This window comes from Diabrotica undecimpunctata, chromosome 3, assembly GCF_040954645.1.
Source record: "Diabrotica undecimpunctata isolate CICGRU chromosome 3, icDiaUnde3, whole genome shotgun sequence".
NCBI classification, from domain to species: domain Eukaryota; kingdom Metazoa; phylum Arthropoda; class Insecta; order Coleoptera; family Chrysomelidae; genus Diabrotica; species Diabrotica undecimpunctata.
Genome location: NC_092805.1, coordinates 127,479,330 through 127,503,817, shown reverse-complemented (window position 1 = coordinate 127,503,817; position 24,488 = coordinate 127,479,330). Strand labels below are relative to the sequence as shown.

At 33.4% G+C, this 24,488-nt stretch overlaps 1 protein-coding gene across 3 annotated transcripts in view; it reads right to left on the bottom strand.

Moving 5' to 3' along the window:
- Positions 1–24,488, bottom strand: part of if (integrin subunit alpha inflated) — a 460,319-nt gene that overhangs the window by 181,527 nt on the left and 254,304 nt on the right. For all 3 annotated transcript variants that reach the window (XM_072526897.1, XM_072526899.1, XM_072526898.1), the window contains exon 4: positions 12,686–12,806. In XM_072526897.1, the coding sequence (XP_072382998.1) occupies positions 12,686–12,806 (121 nt within the window). The remainder of the gene's footprint in view (positions 1–12,685; positions 12,807–24,488) is intronic.

The following is a 24,488-nucleotide window of genomic DNA, read 5'->3' as shown; positions in this document are numbered from 1 at the left end:
GGCATTTTCCTTTTCATAACTATCTCAAGTCACTTATTCCGATAATGACAACTGATAGGTATTCTTTTCATTTCGTTGATCATATTAGCTAGCTTCCCTGTCACATAGGTTTTGCTGTTTTTTGATTTGGATTTTTCACTTCCGGGAGGTTCTTCCGTGCGCTGATTTTTAGCATATATTTGCCATCAAAAGTTTGCCACGGACTGGGAGCCATCAGGTTTGCCTTCGTCATGATTGGTTGTCATATTTCTATCTAAGTACACTTCTATTGGATGTCTAATTGGCCAAAATTTTTAAATTGGATTTTTGTCAAATTTAATATCTGCATTTGAATATAATTGCAGATTAATGCAGATATTAAATTTGATAAAAAATTAATTTTGCAAATTCTAACCGGTCAGATATTAATATTAGATCACACATTTTGTAATTCCTTTGATACAGCGAAGTTGACATTTGCGGCTATATTCCGCTTGTACTTTCGATAAACTCAACCAAGCTGCATTCTAATGTTTGAAAATTTAATAAAGAATGAATATTTTTTAATGATCTCATGATATTCTCCCATAAAAATTTTCGGGTGACATTAAATTTAAAATTACAAACAATAAAAAGGTTCCTTTAGTTTTATATTTTAAAATGTATTGCGAAAGTAATAAAGGGATGTCCATTTCTTGTACCATTAAATCAATTTTATACCTTTTACAATAAATAGGAAACAAACGCTGATGTAATTATCAATGATACCATTATTTGACTAAATAGGCACTTTAAATTCAAATTTTATTAGCAGACAACAATAAAGAAGAGGAATTTAACGGTTGTCTGAGTACAAGAGTGGCGTCAAAATTGTCGATTAATCGATGCGTACCCAGAACGATTAAAAGTAGCCGAAAAACAAATCACGTCTTTCAAAAAAAATTCTCTCCATATGCTTTTCAACACGTTTCCGTCATAGAAACATAGTCGGAATTGAACTAAAAGATACAAATTGGGCAGTATAATTACTCGGGGTGCCGACGAATACTACCATATTTAAATGATTCAAGTTAAGTTTCCAACGAGCTAGTAATATCACATATATTGTTGGGAATCTGAGATGACAAAGAAAACTATACAAGAACTACATTTTACTGTATTTCCACAGCTTGTTTATATCGGTGGAGCCTATTAGTCCAAGATTTGTCGGTAAAAATCGTCTGAATTTGTTTTGGTATTCATCGATTTGCTTGAAATTTTCTGGGTTATCAAATTGTTGTCAATTCTGAACTTCCGCCTGTCATGTTTCACTTCAAGATACAGGGGAACGTTTTTTCTGTATATTTTATATATTTAAAGTGGGGGTAAGTTGATAATTAATTTTATTATTTCACCAATATTCAGTGTCTGTTTTATAATCCCTTTTGAATTGTTTTTATTATGTTTCTATAAGCTACGTTTCTTTTCGACTTTATTAATGGTATATGTAAATAGAATCTTTCATTTAAATCATTACAACTAATTTGTTTCAATAATAATTAAATTCATATATACTTATTTGTATAAAATATATTCATTTAATTGTGTTTGCTAACTGCTATTTTTTTCATATTGGTAATATTCCTAAAACCTCAAGGCAAGGCAATATTTAAAATTTATCCTATCGTTAGTTTTTTCTGATATATTTGAATCTCCCTTGTCCCCCTTTTTGGTGAGACAACCGCGTGGTGCACCACACATGGGACCGATGCAGTACCATAGCTGCTACCACATGGAAACCAACAACATCTTCATGTGAAACTACCATGTAAAGCCAACATCTACCTGAAAACTGTTACAATTTCAGCTACGTCCAGAATTGACAAAAATATATTAACAAATGTTATAAGTATTATTTTTACATCTTTATTTGTAAAGCTTTAGACAAGGTTTGCTTCTTATTGATATTAAATTATATTTTATTTATGTAGAATAAATATGATTAGTTGCCATAATCTTTTATTTGTCGCTGTTATTCTCCTTTGTTCAAATGTGCATTTAAGATAAGACCTACCTACACTTGAGACATAGTTAGCCGAAGTCTCAGCTATAAAACTGTCATCTCAAGTGTCGTTTTACACGATTGAGTGCAAAATAATGCGAAAGTACGTTTAATAAAAAAGTGTACATTTAAAAATATTTAGTGTACAATTATTAACTTCATGATTGAATTTTAAAAACGTACTGTTTTTGGGTAAATCGATTAACGTATTACAAATAAAGAATGCAACATGTAGAGAAGGCGTCAGAATTTGACTCATTGAAATCAACACGCACCGACTTGTTTCGGTTAACATCGTACGCATTAATTTCCATAGCAACCACATGATACCACATCCGCCAAAGAGCAGCTCAAGCAGTAGCATTATTTACAGAAGTCCTGAGTCAGAGGGTCGTGGCAAATAGACTAAACATAAACAAATATACTGTATCCCGAGTGTATCGTCGGTACCAAGATATTGATGATTATGTCCGCCGACAAGGAGCAGGCAGTAAGCGAATAACAACGGGGAGAGATGATCGATTTCCTGTATCGAAATCCCTGAGAAATGCACATTTCACTGCAGTTATTCTTAAAGAAGAGCTTAGAGAGGTCCAAGGTGTGGTTACCAGCATTTGGACAGTCAGAAAGAGACTGAATGCAACCAAACTGACACCAAAAAGAGCAGCTACAGGTCCCAAGCTAACTGCAGTTCAAAAGCAAAGGCAATTAAAATTTGCTCGCGAACATCTAGATTGGGACGACTATAGCAGTTTTTATAAGTTCAATAATAAAGTTATTTTTGCACATTACATATTTTTATTTTCATACTTCTTATAATGAAAGAGGAGGTGTAGTCTTAAATCCCGCTTTTTTAGTGTAGTGTCATTAAAGTTATTTAACAATTTAACAATTGTTATTGATAAATGTATGCCAATATTATGCATATTAGCTTACAACTTTCCATTTAATATTTAATTACTATTTCAGTTATATTTGCCTCAAAACTGGTTAACTTTAGTTACAATACTAAGAAATAGAAGAAGAACTGTCACACTTTAACCTACAATAGCTTATCAAATTTACCTCTTAAAATCAAGTAAACAACAAAAAAAACTAACTTTTTACCAGTGCCTCTCCTAATAAGTAATGTAGTACCACCAAGTGCCCCCTTTTAAATTAATGTCTGTTTTTTCTTTTTGATTGTATTCTGTTTGTCCCTAAGTGTCTTTGATTGTCCTTATTTATTTTAATTTTATTATATTTGACTTCACAATTTTCAGCCAAAACAGAAACCAAATTCAATTTATTAAAGTTTGATAATTATAAGTTAAAGTAATTGCACACCCTCATAAATATACATCAACCTTCATTCATTGTCATATAACTGTCCTTTTAATAAAACTTCAATAAATTAATACACATCTCTAAAATACATCTATGGGATAAATGTAAATAACTTTTAATAATTTAAATAATATAAAACATCACTTTCATTTAACAAACAATTACAATATCTCTCCCCTCAAGAACTTCACCGCTAATTGTCAAATAGTTACAATAACACCCATCACCAGCAATCCAGGATAGTTTGCACTATGTTTGACAATTAATTACTTAATAATTCTTGTACCGTCATGTAAGTAGTATTTTGGTTATTTACTAATTTATTTCAATTAAATAGATTATCTTATACCAATTTGTAGGTTTTGACTTTGTCTGCTTCATCAATTTTATTCATATTAATAATCACGAACATAATATTGGCATAATTGCTGTAGTTGTTATTCTTTTTTAAGACAGCACCCTAATGTGGATTTTTGTAATTTTCAGCATTTAATGCAAATTGTAGTAAGCGAAAGAGCTCGTTTTGGTGGTAAAATTAAATTGATTGTGAGGCAACACATTCATGATTTAGTAATTCCTTAATTTTTTTATTTCCACATCAGTGGGTGGTCCTTCGAACTTTAATTTATTAAATTTCTAATTCCGCTCTAAATGGTACTAAGATCGCCATCCTAATTTCGTGATCATTTTCCTCCAGATAGTTTTGATTTCAGTTCATAGTCTTGTAGGGTCATCTAGTTGTTGGGGTTAGGTTAGGTTCAATTTAAGTGGGCACTTACCTACCCTTCCACTAAAATGTCTATTGTGGATCTTCAATTGTTGAGGAGTTGACCTATATAATGTTGATGTTCATTGGGTTTATTTATAATTTTAGGAGCCCTTTACTTTCTGTGCACCTTCAAAGAACATAAAAAAAAGTTTTTTCTTTGTCGGTACCTTGTGTTAACATCAGTCCATGTCTACAGTAGTAAATGAGCAAACTGGAGGCTAAAGAGCACCCCTACGCTTAAGTAGGAGGAGTTGAGTTGTGAGAATCTTGGAAGGCCGCGTTTGGATTCTAGCCTAGCCTGTGCCATACTCCTTACCCCATCACTAGCTCAAGGATCCTGCAACCTCCGCGATAGAAGATCTTCAGGTTCACAGGTTTGGGTCTCATAGGCAGTGTGTACGAATCTTGTTTTGCCCACTCATTTCCCTGTACACCTGAATGTCATGGTAGCTATATCAAGTTAACCTTGTTGGTCAACGTAATGGCAGCTAGGCCCTTTTGCACTTCAGAACTATTTTTAAGTCACTTACGAATGGCACATTTAGGGGGAGATTTTTCAAAATCCAATGTAGGAGTTAATATTTGAAATTCAAGATATTTTACCTTAGTACTTTTGTATACTTTTTCAATAATTTTTCAAAAATAACTGTAAAACCAGTATTCAAATCCACCATTCACCTTAACCATAATAAAAGGACCCGAACAAAACATTGTATTAAAAAAATTGCCAAAATTATAAAATGAATTTTGATGGAAAAATTCCGTAAAATTGGTAAAATAAATTTCATGTGTCTATCTTTTTATTGTTGTGGCGTAGTGATACTGAGCTGTGTTAAAAAATGTTTTGTCTTAAGGGTATTATACACGACTCGTTTGTTGAGTATATTAAGCATTTCTTCTAATTATGTAATATATTTGCTTCGCCGTTAGTTCCGCTATTTTCTAAGTAAGCTCTTTATAACTCGTTATGTAATATAATATTCCACATTTGTCGTAACTTTATATCATATAAACCTCAAATGTCCAATGCCGAAAGAAACAATTGATGCAAAGTATCCGGCGCTGGTAACACGTGCCTCCGCCATACGTGGCCCTTGTGAACGTTTTTCAGATGGTGTGCACATGTTCCCCTTTTTAGTTTTGTATATATTTTAATTTGAAATTTTAATGGCACTACAAGCCGTAAAAAAACCTTTAAAGTGTTTTATTGTTACATGTTTGCTACGGTTTGCAGAACCGGATGGATGTCCGCATCATTACCACTTTCAAATGGGTGTTCCCCAAGTCTTGGAAGAATTATAATAGCACTTCGTTTAACACAAAACCAATTTTCGCTGAAACAATTTTTACCATGTTTTCCTTGTGCTGTACTATACTGGACGTTAACTACAATTTCAGATATTCATATAAATGTATAAAATAATAAAGGTAGCGGTGTACACTGTGTTAATGGTGAAACCACTTATGGAATAAAATTATTTCTCTCTTTGTTTTAAAAATTTATAAAAAAAAAATAAAACGGGTGTGGCAGTCCAGTGGGACTGCCGGTAGAAGTTATACTTCTATACACGCGTTCGCCGTTACAAATTTATATGGGAGTCAATCTGCACAATCATTACATAATATGTAATGCTATAGGTAAGAGAGAGCAGAAAGAGAAACAGAATTAGGTATATAGGTATATGGTGCCTCGTTTGTTGTATATAAACAACATTTGACTTGTAATCATCATAAGTGGCTCGACAATCCGTTGAGGTTCTTGGCCTGCTCACAAAGAAGTCGCCACTCCTGTCGATTCCTGGCAACTTCCCTCCATCTTCTAACCCCTAGAATCTCTATTTGACTTGTAATAGGAGTATAATAAATGAAGGATTGAATCAATATTTTGATGAAAAGTAATGGAAATAAAATAACATTATTACTAATGTGCAGCTATGGAGTCTTGGACAAAGAAGTGAGAAATCAAATACAAAAAGCAAATAGACTGACAGGATGAATTAATAACACTATATGGCGAAACAGACACAGTAACACTGAGATGATGTCAAGAATTTATAAAGTCAGTATAAGACCAATAATGACATATTCCTCAGAAACAAGACCCGACAGAGCTACAACACAAAGGCTACTGGAAACGGCAGATATGAGAGTGAGAGTACTGAGAATAGTTACAGGAAATACGCTGAGAGATCGAAAGAGAAGCGAAGACATTAGAAGAAAATGTACTGTACAGTGTATAAGCGAATAGACAATAAATAGAAAAAATTAAAATGGAATAACCGCATAAGCAGAATGGAGAAGACCTATGTCGTCAAAATAGCAAGAGGTAAGTCACGAGAAGTATCGGACAGCCGGGCAAAAGATAGATTGACAACCTTCCATGGATGTATTAATTCGCCAATGAACAAGGAGAATTGCAATAAGAAGAAGAAATTTAATAGGGTTCAACCTTGGACCACGCTATGTATCAAGTATCAAGTTTTTAGGAGTTTTCCTTTATAGTTATAGCACGTAAAGGCAGACAAACAGACAGACATAACTATTGAGTCCTTAATAATAAATATTAAAAGGGTCAAAAATTTTAGTATATATGTAGTTTGTTCTCATAAATTGTGGAGATAATTACAACATATTCAACATATATTCTAGCGAAAATGAATGAATTTATTCAATATGCTAACGTGGAAAAAAAAAACGAAATAACCCAAACAACTCTTTTCTGAACCTTAAAACTTAAATTACTAAATTTTTAGGTAGGGTAGCAGCACCATTTTTGGCCACTTCACCGTTAGTGGCCACCTAAACCAATAATCTAATATCTTTGTCGATTATCGATATCTATGTCGATTGTGCATTGAGAATAAAATTATAGTTGTGTGTTTACATCCAAATACGACACACATCCTTCAGCCGTTGGATGTTCCGTTAAAAAGTAAGTGGAAAACTGAAGTAAAAATGTACAGATTTCACAACGGCAGAGAGATGTCAAAAAACATGACATTCCACAACTCCTTCAAAAAATTATGGATGAAACTGATTTTACTAAATCTCTACAAAATGGGTTTAAAACATGTGGACTTTTTCCGTTTTCTGCTAATAACGTAGATTATTCTAAAATCACAATAAAGAAAGAACCCATAGTAGTCTATAGCAAAACGAAAACTTGTCTGACACATTTAAAATATTTGGAGTCTAAAATTCATCCCGACGTTTTAAAACAATTCAAACAGTCCAAATACGATGCTTTTGATGAATCATTGTACAATATATGGGTACAGTTTAAAAACGAAGAAGATTTATTACATGACCCTATTGAGAGTGTCAGCAAATTGTCAGCTGAGGAAATTCCTAACCATTATATGGTAGACAATTCCATTGTAATTGAAGTGGAAGATAATAATGTACTAACATCAACTCCAACAGTCTCTAATATTGTAGAATTTGACTTTCCAGAGTATAATAATCCTTCCTAAAGCAGTTTCATAGACAATGCTACAGAAATGTTAATAGATAAAGAGTTAGCAAAAAATTCTGATGTGGTTATGGACAATGAATCGATGGATCTATTGGAAAATAGCAGTGTTATTAATAAATTGACGGACTCGCCTATACCTTCAAATGTTGACTTAATGACTTCATCTGTTGGTACTACCATTGTCTATACTCCGAAAAGAAGGCCTGTAGACCTATTAAGTAACATTCTAATTTATCCCAGTGACGAAAACATTTCCAAGAAAACCAGAAAGCGTGAAATCTTACCTTCTGTGCTAACATGTAATACATGGTTGAAACTTGCGGTGGCTAAAGAAAAAGAAAAAGAACTTGAAATGGAAAAAAAAAGAAAAAAAGAAGCAAGACAAAGAGGCGAAAAGAGCCTGTAAAGAAGAGAATCTAAAAAAAACTTCTAGGAAAAATGGAATTAAGATAAAATCTAAAGAGACTAAAAAAACCGAACTAATAAACAAAACAGTTTCCGTGAGTAATGTAAAGGCCCCTGAAGATGTAAAACAAGTAATTGGAAACGGGTTAGAAAAGACCAATCTCACACAAGAATCAAGGGAGGAACCTGTCTGTGAGGAGGCCAAAAATATACAGAATGTAGTTGAAGAGAACCCTCTTGACATATGTACTGCGGACAAAGTATCTACATACGTAATTGTACAGTACGAAAGTAAGTTTTTCCCAGGAATAATTACTGACGAAAAAAATGGCAAGGTTTTAATCAGCACAATGGAAAACTATGGGAATGATTGGAAGTGGCCACAAAAAAAGGATGAAATTTGGTATGAAAAGGATGAGGTTATGGAAGAAATTCAACCACCTTTAAAAAAAATTCAAGGGGTTACTTTTTTGTTGAAGAGATCAATAAATATTATAAATTTTAGTAATTCGTGTTGATTAAAACTGTTGTAATAACAATTTTTTTTATTAAAACTACTATCCTTTTCATGTAATTTTATTAACATTTCTAGTAATTAAATATAATTTTTCTACCTTTAGTAAAAAAATGTGTTAGGTAACTAAAAATACTAGAAACTATCATCATTATCTATGTAGAATTAAACAAATGGCCACAAATGGTTTCTGAATAAACCACATTAGGAGCAAAGTGGTCACAAATGGTACAAAGTTAGTTTTTATATGCTTTCTGAATTAAAAATAACTAACAAAATGTCCTTATAATTTAACTTCAAACGTAAGTGGCTATTAAATCAAACAAAGTTAACGTCATACGTTTGCTCAATTACAAGTCCGCAGCTCTAATTTTTGATTTTTAATGATTTATTAAGGCCAAGAAATTCCTTAAGATGGCCAAAAATGGTGCTGCTACCCTAACTGAACTAAGCCTCAGTTTTATTAATAGCATCTTGGCGCCATTTTGTAAGATACTTTGAAATGGGACCATGGAGAAATTAATATATTATTTGAAAGCAGTTGTATAAATCATTAGGACCTTGGTTTTTTTCATTCTTTGTGGCACCCTTTCAAAATCCCCACTAAATTGTGAAAATCTTATTAAATTAACTCTCGCTGAAAGAATAACTCTTTCTTCCCAGATGAATATCGTCACTAGTATCATATATGCCAAAAAATCTTAATTTAAAAATAAAATCGACCTTTTTTGAGATTTATCTTCATACATATAAACATACATAAAATTATATTTGTCCCTTTCATCTCTACGCCCATGACTACTATATGTACTAAATATTCAATGATAAATAAAATAGTTTGGAAAATTAAATAATGTATAAAATTATCGAAACAATATTAAAAAAAGATATTATGACTGACTTATGATATATGACTGATAAAAAAGAAGAAGTTTATTTATTCAAAAAAAAAGGGAAAGCCCTAATACATACAAAAGTAATTAATTTATGACATTAATAAATAGTTAGATAAAAATAACAATTACACTTACAATATAGTACCTACACTCTAAAACAGTAATATATAACATAAAACATGACTAGAAAACAACTTCCTAACTATTGGTGCTTTTAATATGGTCCATTAATTTGCTTTTAAACATTTGTACAGGTGAACAACTTTTAATTGTTTGGGGAAGCTTATTAAAAAGATCAAAACCCTTAAATAACAAAGAGTTTCTTGAAGCCGTCCTTTTTGTTTTCACAATGTGTAAATTACAATTACCTCGAGTAGGGTAATTGTGAATATCACAATTTCGCGTAATAAACTCAAAAAAGTAAGCAGGGGCAATTAAAATTTTATAAATGAACACCATTGTAAGGTAAAAGACCCTTTGTTGAACTAAAACCCACTGCAGCATGCTAAGCATTGTTGCTATAGGTGTATATCTGCTTCCACCAAGAATGATTCCCATTCCACGATTTTATAATTTTTCCAACTGGGCCGATTGATTTAAATTGAAGAGAAAAATAACCGATGACCAAAAATCGAAGTGAGGTTGAATAATTGCATTAAAAACTGTAATTTTAGTTGAAGTTGACAAATTTTTAGATATTCTTGAAAAAAAGTATAATTTTTTAGAAATCTTTTTTAATATGTAATTAGAATGGTCATTAAAAGACAATAAATTATCCAATTAAAAACCAAGGTACTTAATTGTTGTGATGATTTCTATTTTCATTGTCAATTTAAAGATTAATAGTAATTATATCAATATTTGAGTATTTGTATATAGTTATTATCATAGCCTTCCTCTTTTTAACACATTTAACTTTAGTTTGATGATATTTATTAATATTTATTAACACACTGCAATTCTGAATTCATTTTAGATACAGCATGATCTTGATGGCCACTCCAAACTCTCTATACCAGATTCTTGTATGAATTCCATGGTTTCATGAGCAATATGACGTCTTGCGGAAGATTGCATTTGGAATGGTTTGTATTTAGGGATGTAAAACTGGTTACAGTTCTTCAGCAATATATCGTCTAGCCGTCAGAGTGACGTTAATAAGAACTAGAGGTGACCTGCTTCTTAAACATATAGCACTCCGTACCATAATGCTTGGTTGTCTTGCTGTATGACGTTCAACAGCCAAGTCTATATTACGTCTCTCACGTCGAAAATGTCTTATTCTTATGCGTTTATCAGAGCCACCCCAGCAAAACCTAGATTTATCACTCAAGCAGATAAAATTCCATTGCCCATTCCAGTTTTGCCGAGGTCTGCACCATTCTAAGCGGCGAGCCTCATGTTGTGGTGTCAAAGGTAACACCAAAAGCAGACGGTAAGCACTTAGTCACATTTCAAGTAATATTTGATTACTTGTTCTTCTTGAGACTGCCCTTCCTGTAGCTGCAACTCAATCATCTCTTACTTGATGTACACTGCCCCGTCTATTTCTTAGAGCAATAAGTCGAAGATGGCGAAAATCACGGCCTTGCAATATTGTAGGACATTTAGACCCTCCACGACGCCGATAAGTCTTATCATTGGGCCAAACTCTTAACACTTAACTCCTCCAAACTCCGCCAAAGTCCGCGAACTCTTGGCATTTTAAATTTTTTGGGCAAATCAAAAAACAATTTTTTTTACGAAAAAAAAAACAAAAAACTTCAGTTAACGTAAAGATAGCCAGCTAAAAACTTTGTCATACCGTATATACGTTTTTCTGACCATTGGTCGTCTTCAGTACGGTGCAGCCAAGTTAGAAAAGGAGCATGTTAACTTGGGAAAGAATCACTACAGGAGCAATGCAACCAATTTGTGGCATTAGAGTTAGAAGACCCTGATGGTTTCCAGGGCAACAACTAACAATAACCACGGGGGAAGCTACAGCTACCTGGGGAAAGGAATGCCAAACGTTGAAACGTTTAAAACAAATAGAAAAGGATAATGCGAGTGAATAATAAAAGTAAAATGTAATGGCATGTCTCTCAAAACAAAAAACCAAAAAAGTTATATCGATGGAAGGCAACCGTAAATATATATATAGAAAAGAAATTTAATCTTTGCAGATAAGTTAAATAGTAAACTCTTAAATATTGGGGAAATCTGCAAGAAAGACTCTAATGAGTATCAATTGTTTCGCCGAACGTTTTCGCCAAAGAGAATTAATTTGGCTTCTTCAGGGCTGAAAGAGAATAAATTATAATTAGCTACCATATATTATCTATTAAAACATTATTAATCTTACCGTAACTTAGAATTGTAGAGTTAGAATATTAAAAAACTTTACTAGTAACATAGTAGTGTTTTTTGTTACTATGTGCAAAAAGTTTTTTTAAGGTTTGAAATGTATGGTAGCTTTGAACTTAACACGTAAAGGTATACCCAAGGTTAATCGAAAAACCCAATGTAACTACATTTAAAAGGAGGTAATTCTTTGAAATGTCGGCAATAACTAAATTTTTGATTTTTAGAAAGTTTAAAAGTGAGGTTCTGTTTAAGCCAGAACGCAAGCGCTGACAAATACAGTAGTTCTTATGTCGTTAATGAACCTTAACGACATAAAGATTCATAAGAACTACTGAATTTGTCAGCGCTTGCGTTCTGGCTAAAACAGAACCTCACTTTTAAACTTTCTAAAAATCAAAAATTTAGTTATTGCCGACATTTCAAAGAATTACCTCCTTTTAAATGTAGTTACATTGGGTTTTTCGATTAACCTTGGGTATACCTTTACGTGTTAAGTTCAAAGCTACCATACATTTCAAACCTTAAAAAAACTTTTTTTGCACATAGTAACAAAAAACACCACTAAGTTACTAGCAAAGTTTTTTAATATTCTAACTCTACAATTCTAAGTTACGGTAAGATCAATAATGTTTTAATAGATAATATATGGTAGCTAATTATAATTTATTCTCTTTCAGCCCTGAAGAAGCCAAATTAATTCTCTTTGGCGAAAACGTTCGGCGAAACAATTGATACTCATTAGAGTATTTCTTGCAGATTTCCCCAATATTTAAGAGTTTACTATATATATATATATATATATATATATATATATATATATATATATATATATATATAAATTCAGATAGGGCTTACAAAGAAATACTTTTGATCCGAATAAATAACCGTATACAAAGTGTTGCATTTTTTGGTCATATATTATGGCTTTACTTACTTGTTCTACAGGGAGAATATTCTTCAAAATTATCGAAAGCTCCATTTGAAACAAAGCACGTCCCAACCGGATCTCTTCTATTTAAGTCTTTGGTAAACCAGATGTATCGTGGAGCACAAGCCTGAAACAAAAATACAAATTTTTATGTTGGAATAAAACTATTTTATTAGTTTAATTTTTAGTTAAATTAGACGAGGGTGACTTGACTTTGGTGTGAATTTGGTTAGAATTCTCTATTAATTTTTCCTATAATTTTTTAACTGCACTCTACAATTCTAGTAACATTCCGTTCCACCACTCAGGTGGCTCTTGATTAAAATCATTATTCATAAATTAATCTTTATCTTCTTCTTGATTAACTAGGCTGTAAATTGGAAATGTGACTGTAAAGGTTGATTTTGAGAATATTCTGATACTATCATAATAGGAAACAGAGAAAATCTAGAGGATATTTCTGGACCTCGGAGGTAAACTGCACTATGTGGACATAGTGCTGTTTTACATAGGTTAGCGTAACCGACTCAGCTCCTGTAGAGCTTTCTAGAGGTATGTATTTATGACGACAAAATCCAAAGAAATGTAGAAAAATATAATACTATTTACGATACATTGGGGAAGTAAAAACGACCGTACAAACATAAGTGCTTTTACCATGAAGTACCAGCCAGTGGTACATAACACCCTAATGACTTAGTGTACTATGCCCCTAGCGGTAAAGCTGTAAACTACAGACAGCGTCAGTGGTTTAATATTATAGCTGTTTGTGTAACATGAAATACATGAAATCTTAACCGTAATTGTTTGTTTTCTTAAAAAATAATAATTTGATTACACTTTTGTTTAATAATTTGGAATTTGAGAATTAAAAATTAATAAATGGGTTTTTATAATATTTTGGTTTTTAAAGCTATATTATAACCACTGAAAAATATTTTCATTGAGTAAAGATGGTTACTGATGGAAATGTTGCTTGGGATTGTGATAAAAAACAAGAATTTCGATGTATATAGTACACAAAAAGGAATATTTATATCTTGTCAACCTGCCATTATATTATACTTATTTCGCCATTATGAGCTTCAGGGACTAAAACCACTGTGTTCTTCTTTCATGTTGCCCGGAGCCATTTTATCCATAATTTCTATTCTTTTCCATATAATCTATGCACAGAAGATGCGACGCATATTACCCTATAATTATTAGGATCTTTTTTATTTTCCTTTTTAAGAAGATCAACTGGATTTATTGTATCTCTTTAATTTTAGACCCAAGGCATAAAGCTCAGACTTTTGACATGACATTATGATGGAAGCAAATTAAAACGGAAATCCTGTGCAAATTTAATGAACTTTATAAAGAATATAAAACTCTACACTCAGTGAATAAATCCCTAGTAACACCAAGAAATGGAAAGAAAGTATGTGCATATGATGAAGATGAAGACTTAATAAACTTGTCATCGTCCATTTTAATTGGTTCTATCTTTACTGATTCAATTTATTACTTATTTAAAAATCATTCTGCAACTTTTTATAATCGGAAATATAAACCAATTTTTTCAAGTAGTCATTTTTATATGAGAATCCACAAAATTATTTTTTTCGAACGTCACAAAATTATTAATTTTTGTGACGTGATTGACAATATAAAAATGTTACTTTTACGACTAGACATAAAAGTGAAGCACTTTTACGCCTAGACACAAAGAGTAAAAGTCAAAAGCTCAAAATGTTCGTAAACCGCTGTTACAGTCTTTGCCGTACACAAAATATCTAGAGGAATACGCGATGCCGTGGGATCTTCGGAATCAAACATAAAACTAGAGACCGACCGAATGTGATTTTTTTGGCCGAAGCCGAAGCCGATGCCGAAGTTCGGCCTGTAGGTTACCTTCGGCCGAAGCCGAAGCCGAAGGTGACTAAAAATATACCTATTATATGTTAAAAATTTAAATAATGTGCTTTATTTTTTTATTACCTGGTAAGTGGTAAACAAAAATATGAAAGTATGAGATAAAAAGTCAAACACTTATACATTATTTGGTAATAGAAGCGATAATAAAAATAAATAACATTATAAAACATTAAAGTCGAATAATTTATAGTCAATAGTCGATGTTTTGCCATTTAGGTATCTAGTCAAAACACCAGTAATCGTGAGTTTTAACAAATACAATAAAATTATTATTCTCAGAATTTTACTACGTGAGAAATATTTAAATGATGATCTTTGAGACATCTTGGCCTATTGTTAAAATTTATATCCTACCTAATACCTGACCTAAAAGTTTGTAAAACGTTTTAGTTAAGGGTATAAAATAGGGTGTAAATATTATTCAAATTATCAAAGACTCGCCGAAGCATATTGTTCAGAGATTATTTCATTTCTATAGTATAGTAGTATAGTATACTGACAGAGCATTTTATTATTCCACCTTCGGCGAAACCTTCGGCTTTGTTTCGGCCGAAGCCGAATTTAGGCCGAAGGTTTAAATATTGGCCGAAGGTGGCCGAAGCCGATGCCGAAGCCGATTAATCGGTCGGTCTCTACATAAAACTCGTACTTTTGGGCGACAATATGCACAAACGTTCACAAAACTTAACGAGTAAATCAAAAATCGGTCATCTTTCTTATTTGTCAAAGCGACAATCAACACAAGTAACCATAGTAACATAAAAATTATTTGCGATGTTTGAAAAAAAAAATAGTATATTCTATTAAATAAAATATCAATTTTCTCAAATTGGTTCAAGTACCAGATATTGCAATTTGGCTACATATTAATTTAATACATAAAGTATTAAAGCTAGGTCAGTGTATGTATATTTAGGTCATATTTATTATTAAATGGAGCGTATTCGCATTCTAATAATAAATTAGATCATCTATGATTCCGTATATTTAAATCGTATCATTTAATTTTTATTGTCTTGGACAAATTGAAGCTTATCTTTATGATTTACTATAGTATTATAACTATTAATACAATTTTTTGTTTATAGAAAAACATTATTTTTTATTAGAATTTCAAAATTAATTATCAGTAATCTTGTTCTTGTTCAAGAAACCAGCAAACCGAAAATGGATGTGGATATCTCCCGATAAAAAGACAAAAAATGAGGTCGATTACTTTTTGTGTGGGAACAAAGACATTTTTGAAGATATAACTGCTCTCAATCGATTCACAACTGGCAGCGATCATCGCCTTTTGAGAGCAAGTATTCTTATTAAACAGACGAAAACCAGTAGAAACAGGCCACATAATTATTGTAATGAGATAGATCAAACTAAAATACGACAGAAGGGAGATGAGTACAGAGAAGTCTTAAGAAAAGAATTTGTAAAACATTGTCAACAAGAATATTCCGACATGAACATAATTAATAAAGAAATGCAACGAAAGCTCTTGAAAGCAGGACTGACTGTTGCAAAGAATACGAAAAATAAAGAAGACCGAATAAGTGAAGAAACAAAACGGTTGATGGAAAAGAGACGCACATTTCTAAGCGAAGGAAAGCGAAACACCAATGGTTTCAAAGAATTGAATAAACAAATAAAGAAGGGAGTAAAGGAAGATTTAAGGATATATAATGCAAACAAGGTAGAAAAAATAATAGAAAAGAATCGAGGCCCGAACTGCTTAAGATCAAACTTATGAAAGCCTATAATAATCTCATTGAAGGATAAAGATGGAAAAGAAATAAGAGAAAAGAACGAAATCCTAAAAGTTACTCAGACATTTTACTGTGATTTATATTCCTCAAACAAGAACCCAGATAACACTGCAAAGGAAAACCTTAAGAGAAAGATAACGAATGTCAACTCAGAAATACTCCCTAATATAGAATCCTTCGAAATAAAACAAGCTATAGCACAACTAAAGAACAATAAGGCTTCGGGTCCAGATGGAATACTTAAAGAAGGGGATTGAAATTATTCCCGAAGAATTGAAAAAACTTTTCAACGAATGTCTTCACAGAGGAGAAGTCCCAGATGATTGGAATGAAAGTTTGACAATACTTCTCTTCAAAAAGGGAGACAGGGGACATCTCAAGAACTATAGGCCAATCTTACTGCTGTCCCAAATGTACAAACTGTTTATGAGAGTAATAACTAACAGGTTAACGTCGAAGCTCGATAGCTATCAACCGGTAGAGCAGGCAGGATCCCGAAAAGGTTACAGTACAGCGGATCATCTTCTTACAGTCAGAACTCTAATAGAGAAAGCCAATGAATATCACTTGAACTTATATATTGGCTTCGTTGATTATGAAAAGGCATTCGACTCCATAGAACTTTTGGGCAATAGAGAGAGCTATGAACAACTGCAGGATAGACTCCCGATACAGAATGCTCATACTTAATATTTACAAGAAAGCTACAATGAAAATACAAATTGATGCGAAAACAAAAGCTATACCAATCAACTGAGGAGTTCGTCAGGGAGATGTTGTCTCACCAAAGCTATTCACACTCGGACTTAAAGACGTGTTCAAAGCTATTAACTGGGCAGATAAGGGAGTAAATGTTAATGGAAGAAAACTGAGTCATTTAAAATACGCTGATGACATTGTAATATTCGCTACAAGTTTCGAAGAACTACAGACCATGATGACGCAACTATTTCAAGCTTCGGAAAAAGTAGGTCTTAAGATGAACTTGGGAAAAACAAAAATAATTACAAATACACCGAACATTCCAGAAATAACATTGAACGACATAAATTTAGAAACAGTAAGCGAATACATCTACCTGGGACAGATAATGAAACTTAACAAAGAAAATCAATCTGCGCCGAAATTACCAGAAGAATAAGGTTAGCATGGGCAGGATTTGGAAAACTAAGTTGGATCTTGAAAAGCACTAAAATAGAACAGTATTTGAAAACCAGAATTTACGATCAGTGTATCCTCCCTATACTGACGTATGGTTCACAGACGTGGACACTCACCAAGACCAATATGGATAAAATAGTAAAAATACAAAGAGCGATGGAAAGATCAATGCTCGGGGTAAGACTTATAGACAAAAAAAAACAAACAAATGGATTAGAAGCAAAACAAAAGTAAAAGACGCAAGAGAACATGCTGCCAAATTAAAATGGAGCTTCTCAGGACACAATGCCCGACTGAAGGATAAGAGATGGAATCACGAAATACAACAGTGGAGGCCATGGTTAGGAAAGACAAGCAGAGGAAGACCACAAATAAGATGGGCTGATGATATTAAGAAGATTGGAGGACACAACTGGATGCAAGTGGCGCAAAATAGAAGACACTGGATTGATTTGGGGGAGGCTTATGTCCAAAGTTGGGTTATTGAAGGCTGAAGAAGAAGAATCTTGTTCTAAATAAGAAAATATTCATAAATTGAATCTTTGAGTTTGTGAATTTTTGTCCGTCTTATAGATAGGACAATGGGACTTAGGGTTATCATAATTTAACGTAAGTATATGTTAAAAACAGTTAAAAACATAGGAATTAAAATTTTTATTTATATCTAATAAAAAATAAGTTATATATTAAATATGTTAGAGTGTGTACACTGAATTATCACCAAGATGAAGACAAGACAGAAAACATAGCTAGAAATGCTCCAAGGACAAGAAGAAATAATAAATCACATATCATCTAAAAAAATAAGTGAATTGTTCAGAAGTTCACCAAAGAAAGCACCTGATGCATATAAAATCACTGACAGGTCTCTGAATTATCTTCCCGCGTATTCTTCTACAAGCAATTGTATATTTAGCAAACATAACAAACTCATCAAAATCGTAATTTCAACGACAAGTAATATACAAAAGCCGTCTTCTTGGATGTAAGCAAAGCCTTTAAAAGAGTGTGACATACAAAAATCTCCTCATCTCCTCGTACCTAAGCGACCGGAGATTCAGGGTCCAGATACGACAAGTTCTATCTGAACCCGGAGCCTCGGAAGCTGAAGTAACACAGGCGCGGTTTTATCACCACTTCTGAATAGCATATATACAGCAGATGTTTCACGAACACCCGAAAGACTACTCACCCTTTATGGAGACGACACTGCAATCGCGGCAAAACACAGTAATCTGCATATAGCTGAACTAAATACACTAGAAGAATGGAGATCTAATGGAGAGTAATCATAAATCCAGAAAAGACTCAGGCGGTTGTCTTCAAACAGAAAAGAGATAGCTCAGAAGAACTGCTAACCCTAGATAATATTGTAGCTCTATAAAAAGTAGACATCACGCTCGCCTTGAGGCATCGTACTTCCAATAACACTATTTATCTTTCAGTCATCCCTCAAAATAAAAAAATTATAAGAAAACCCAAAAAATTACTTTCAAAACTACAATCCACAAAAAATACTAACAAAACCTAGAAAATCGGCAAGAGGATCCCACACACTCGAGGGCCTAGTTCCCGAACTGGACCAAGCCGGAGCGGGGATTCAGCACCCGGACAAGCAACAACAAATCGATGATAAGTCAGTTTAAGATAATAGCGAGACTATAACACCTCACGCTTTCCTGCATAACACAGGGAAGATTTCCTATAGGGATCCCTGTACCTAGGATCTTCATGTAGTAAGCATTTTGATGATAGCTGCCTCCATAGCATATTAGCGTACTATAGAAGGTTGGAGTCTCTACAGTCAAGTCTCTATGGGTCGAGTTAACTACTATTGCTTGCTTGACATATTTTATGACTCAGATGTGCATACAAAAAGGTCTCTCGAAAATTCTAGACTTCCTCATTACTTCTGTTACATCAAGGGACTTTTTCTATATGAAATAAATCTCACAGAAGTGTCGTAATAATATATATTTAAACTGCAGCAAAAACTAATTAAATAACGCATAAATTTAAATATAGTCCGCAACTTACTATTCTAGATCAAATTGATGCTGTGGCATTAACATTGAACAAATCGTCACACGAAAACTAAGTTGATGATTCATAAAAGTCTATTTTTAACTATCTCATGAAAAATCATACTACACCTAAAATTATAACCTGCTTTTTGGATACTTTCCAGATCTTAGTAAAAATATCATTGATCACGGTCTGTTTATAGTTGTAAGTGACACTAAAAATGGGATTTATGAATGAGACAAAAATAGGTTCGCCAAATGTTGTATTGTTACTAAATAAAAGAATGGATTATATACAATTGGATCAATAAATAAAATGAATCATTTTGACCTCTAGTACATAATTTTCACTTACCGTTCCGTAAATCCTTTAAGAAATACAGAACTGCTTAACTTTATATACATCTTCCCATCCTATTTCGTTTTAAGCCATTCAACAATCATCATCATGCTGGCTTAACAACCCTGCGTGGGTCCTAGCCTCCTCAAGAATTTCTCTTCGGTCGTCACTATCCATCGCCTTCCTCCGTCAAGCACGTATTCCCATATTTCTTATGTCTTCATCGATATTATCAAGGAACCTTGTGCTGGGTCTTCCTCTTCTTCTCTTACCAATGGTTCTATCAAGGAGCGTTTTTCAAGAAGTTATTCAACAATTCAAATCCAATTTAACGACAATTACCTTGAAAACATAATGACAAAACTAATGAAAAGAATGGGCACCATACTTAATCTCCTTACCATTTTGATTTTCAAAATGCACCATGTACTTAAAATGGTAATCTGGAACTCTAACATATCATATTCAAGAAAAAAAATATTTTTACGCTTGTATCAGAAACTCATCTAATAGATCAAAATTATATTACAATTTCAATTCCCGGACAGGGGGAGATTGGTTTTTTGCGGTTTCCCAATCTCACTTCTCAATGATACCTGTCCGTCCCCCGAGAAAATAGCCGCAACTACTTTCTCACCTGAACTGGCAAATATTGAGACTACCTATCGAACTTCGTCGAGGCCTGTCCGTTAATGCAAACGATCAATAACACGAATTTTAGTGCATTGTTCTGAAGTTGGTCGCAGACGTATAAACCGCTTACAGAAACAATGGTCACTAAAGAACAAGTTTTCGTCTTTGCCAGATCAGCACACACAAAAAACACTCACACATACAACTCTCACACTGGCATGATGGTGAAAGGGATCCTTTTTCTGTTATCGAAGCAATCTCGTCGTTAGCGCCCCCGGCCTATAACTGAATCTTGTCCTCGGTACAAATTCTATAGTCGGCTGAGGACATTTAAACGACTGACGGAAGTAAAGTAACATCGAAATGGTAGCGTCCATTATTCTCCTGCCATCTCACACATCACACTGGGTTACCTGTGGCAAAACCGCCTCTAGAAAGCTAACAAGGCCTGGCCGTTAACACAAACATCTAACCATAGAATTTTAGTGCAATACACTAGTTCTGAAGTTGGATGTGGACGTAAAAATGGCTTGCAGGAAAAATAGTAACTAGAGACTCGGTCTTGGTCACATTTAGCTCAAAAAAAAAACAAACACTACACTCTGGAAAGAACATCACATCCAGATTAAGCCTTCCACTTCTGATTCAACTGGCGACTCCATATCGACAGCCTCCAAGATGCTCCACGATATACGCCACAGCAATTACCACAGGGCCTTTTTCGGTGCTGTTCTGCCTTGTACTGTGCTAAACCAACCACATTCAAAGCAAACCTAAAGATGATCACAAGATCCTAAACGGGGACTTTTGGGGAATGTTCAATCCTTTTCGAAATAAAGAATCCTTATCCTAATCCTCAAATGAACATTGTAGTAGTATATAAGACATCCAAATCACAAAGCACACACGCTTCCATTATCAAATCTAATATTAAACATTATGAGTTTAATAAACTCAGTGAAAAATACTTAAAATCACCTAGCATTACGTTGAAGAACCTTACCATATCTGTGGTCTACTATTCTCGTGACTAATCAATCAACGACAACAACGTTGATACCTATTTTAGTTCACTTGAATACAAGTTAATAGTGAAAGGTGAAGTTAACTGCAAACATACCCACTGAGGCTCTATGATAGTTACAAAGGGTGGCAACTGTTGGAGTCAATAATGGGAAATAACCTACAATACCTATATATCTACAGAAGAACCACCTTTTTGACCTAAATATCCAAATAAAACACCCGATTTCTTAGACTTTTGTATTATATCTCTTTTAACTACTAAGCAATAAGATCATGTTGGGACCATTCATCAGACCAATCTCCCATTCCAATTGACTACGAAATTTCCGTAAGATTTATCTATCCCACATAGAAAAAGTCCCTTGACGAAAAACAAGAAGTAGTTCGAGAACATTCAAGATGACATCAAAAATTCATAAAATGTCTAGTGAAGTTTGAAACGTCACAAATTATATATAAACAGATGTTTTTGACAGTTTATAACAGTAGTATTTTGAGTTGTGAAGTTTATAGTTGTGAGTCTGTAAAAGTATTGTAAGCAAGTTGGTGTTCAATAAAGTTGTTTTCAAGAAGCGTAATACCTATATAAGAGGCTAGTTTCAACTACCTGTAAGTATCTACCAGGACATGTTTAGTTTAATAGTCAAAATTTTCACCCTTTTGAATTAATCATTTTAACGTGGAAATACTTCTAGGTTTCACTGATGATGATGTAACTGAACCGAAAACATTTTTGAGACAATTATAATCCGTTTGGATAAATTTAAAAAAATTTTTAATAAAAATATATACCATCATACATCAGAAGCTTTTACTCCATTGTAAGTTATTTCATTAAAAATTATTGTATGTCTCATTAACAAATGATTGAAATTCAACCATATCGGATTAGGTTTTCGTTTGTTATTCATTTTTCTTTCTAAATTTGCTAACCACTAAAAATTTTAACTTTTCAGTTTGGTACGATTCAGTTTGGTAGTTTTCGGTTTGGTGGGATTTATGACCGTCCAAAATTAGCTTTGTGCAGTTATTGGTATTTTGTTAAGTTAATTATAATGCCTAGAGTACGAAGAGGTGCAAATTTCCCATCAACTGGGCGAGTTTGGTAGAGGGCGGATAGTTGGCCTAAGAGAAGCCGCACTTTCTTTTTGAAAAATTGTCAATAGGGTTCACAGAAGTTTAGATACTGTATTAAACTGATATCGGGCATGGTGTCAAGAAGGCAGAACACGAAGACCGAGGGGTACAGGGCTGCGCCAAAGCGTCAAGTCAATGATTTGCAAAACATGGAGGATGAATAATTGGGATGCGAACAATTTATCGTCGAATTCACAGTTTTAGCATTTTTCATTTCGGTCACACTGGATGCTACCTCTTACCCCTGAACATAGATGTAATCGTTTTGAATGATGCAGAGAACGATTGGCTTAGGACCGGGAATTAAATATGGTTATCTTAAGTGATGAATCACGGTTCGGTTTAGGGATGTATGATGGCCAAGTCAGGGTCAGAAGACGACGCGACGCCAACGTGGTGAAAGACGAAATCCACAGTATTTTGTTGAACGGCACGTACACTGCACATCACCTCCAATCTTCATCGGATGAAACATGAGAGCTCAGCGATACGTAGAAGAAATTTTTGAACCTCATCTCATACCCTACTTTCAGACGCTTCAACATTCAATTTTTTGCAGGATAACGCTACATATTACGAGAATCACCATGAACATCTTTTAACATGATGGAGTCAATCTTTTGTCCTGGCTCCCGAGATCTTCATATTATGACCAATTGAACACATATAGGACATGGTGGATCAGAGACTTTTTAAGTTGGAGCATCCTCCTCAACCTTTTTAGGGCACTTCGGAAGGACTTGCTTAGGTCATAGGACGAGATACTCCAGGAGGATATTTACCCTCTAATTAGAAGCGAGTCCAGACGCATCCAAAAGTGTGTTGCCCATCGAGGTGCATCAACACGTTATTAATTGATTCACCCCTAAATTGTTTCAATCATATTCATATTTTGATCATTTGTTTATTTTGCTACCCTGTATAATTGTACAAAATACTTGGAAAACATAATAATTTATAGTGGGTGTTAATATATCTACACTAAGTATATTTCCTTATTCAGCCTTCTTCTATATACATATACTATTACTACAGTTAGTAAGCAACAGGTTGTGGCCGAATTAAAATTATACACATACATTTACTTCTTCAATGCGCTATTTGTTTATACGTCTGAAGTATCCAATCGTAATTTTTAGATCACTGCGTTATTTGCCTAAAACACACATTGCCGCCGACGAATTCCCGTACCTTAACACCGAAAGCCTAATCTCTTTAGCACTTAAAGAGATATGCGGCGTCTTAAAAGCTGTTGAAAGTCTTGTACAAAATTAATTCAGAAGTAATGTAAGCGATTATCTATGTTGTAGAGAGATTTTAACCATTTTAAGTATAATTCATCGTCGTTCTTGGACGGCAAAAAAAAAGGGAAAAGGTGGTACGGTGATGACCCTCTTGCTCGGTATGGGAGTAACTCTATGTTGTGTTTTTTCTTAAAAAATTGCGATTCATTATCTGTTGATAAATTCTTGAAAGGAATGGACGCAAGCGATATCCCGTCAAGGTATTTTAATTTTATTTTTTAGTTATTTTAGAAATGCAGACAGACATTTATATGAGCGACGCGACGTGTAAAACAAGACTACGACGATTTTTTTATTTATTTTTTATTTTATTCAATTCAGTCTCTCTTGACAAGAAAGTGTTTTGTTTTGAAGTCAAGGATAGTTAAAACATCGATACTAAAAACCTAGTAATTATTCTTATATTTGGATTATTTAAAAACTTTCTGGGGATTGCTGAAAATGTTTCAAAAGACATATAAAATCTTATAATATTTATTTAATTAAAGATACACGATTATTATA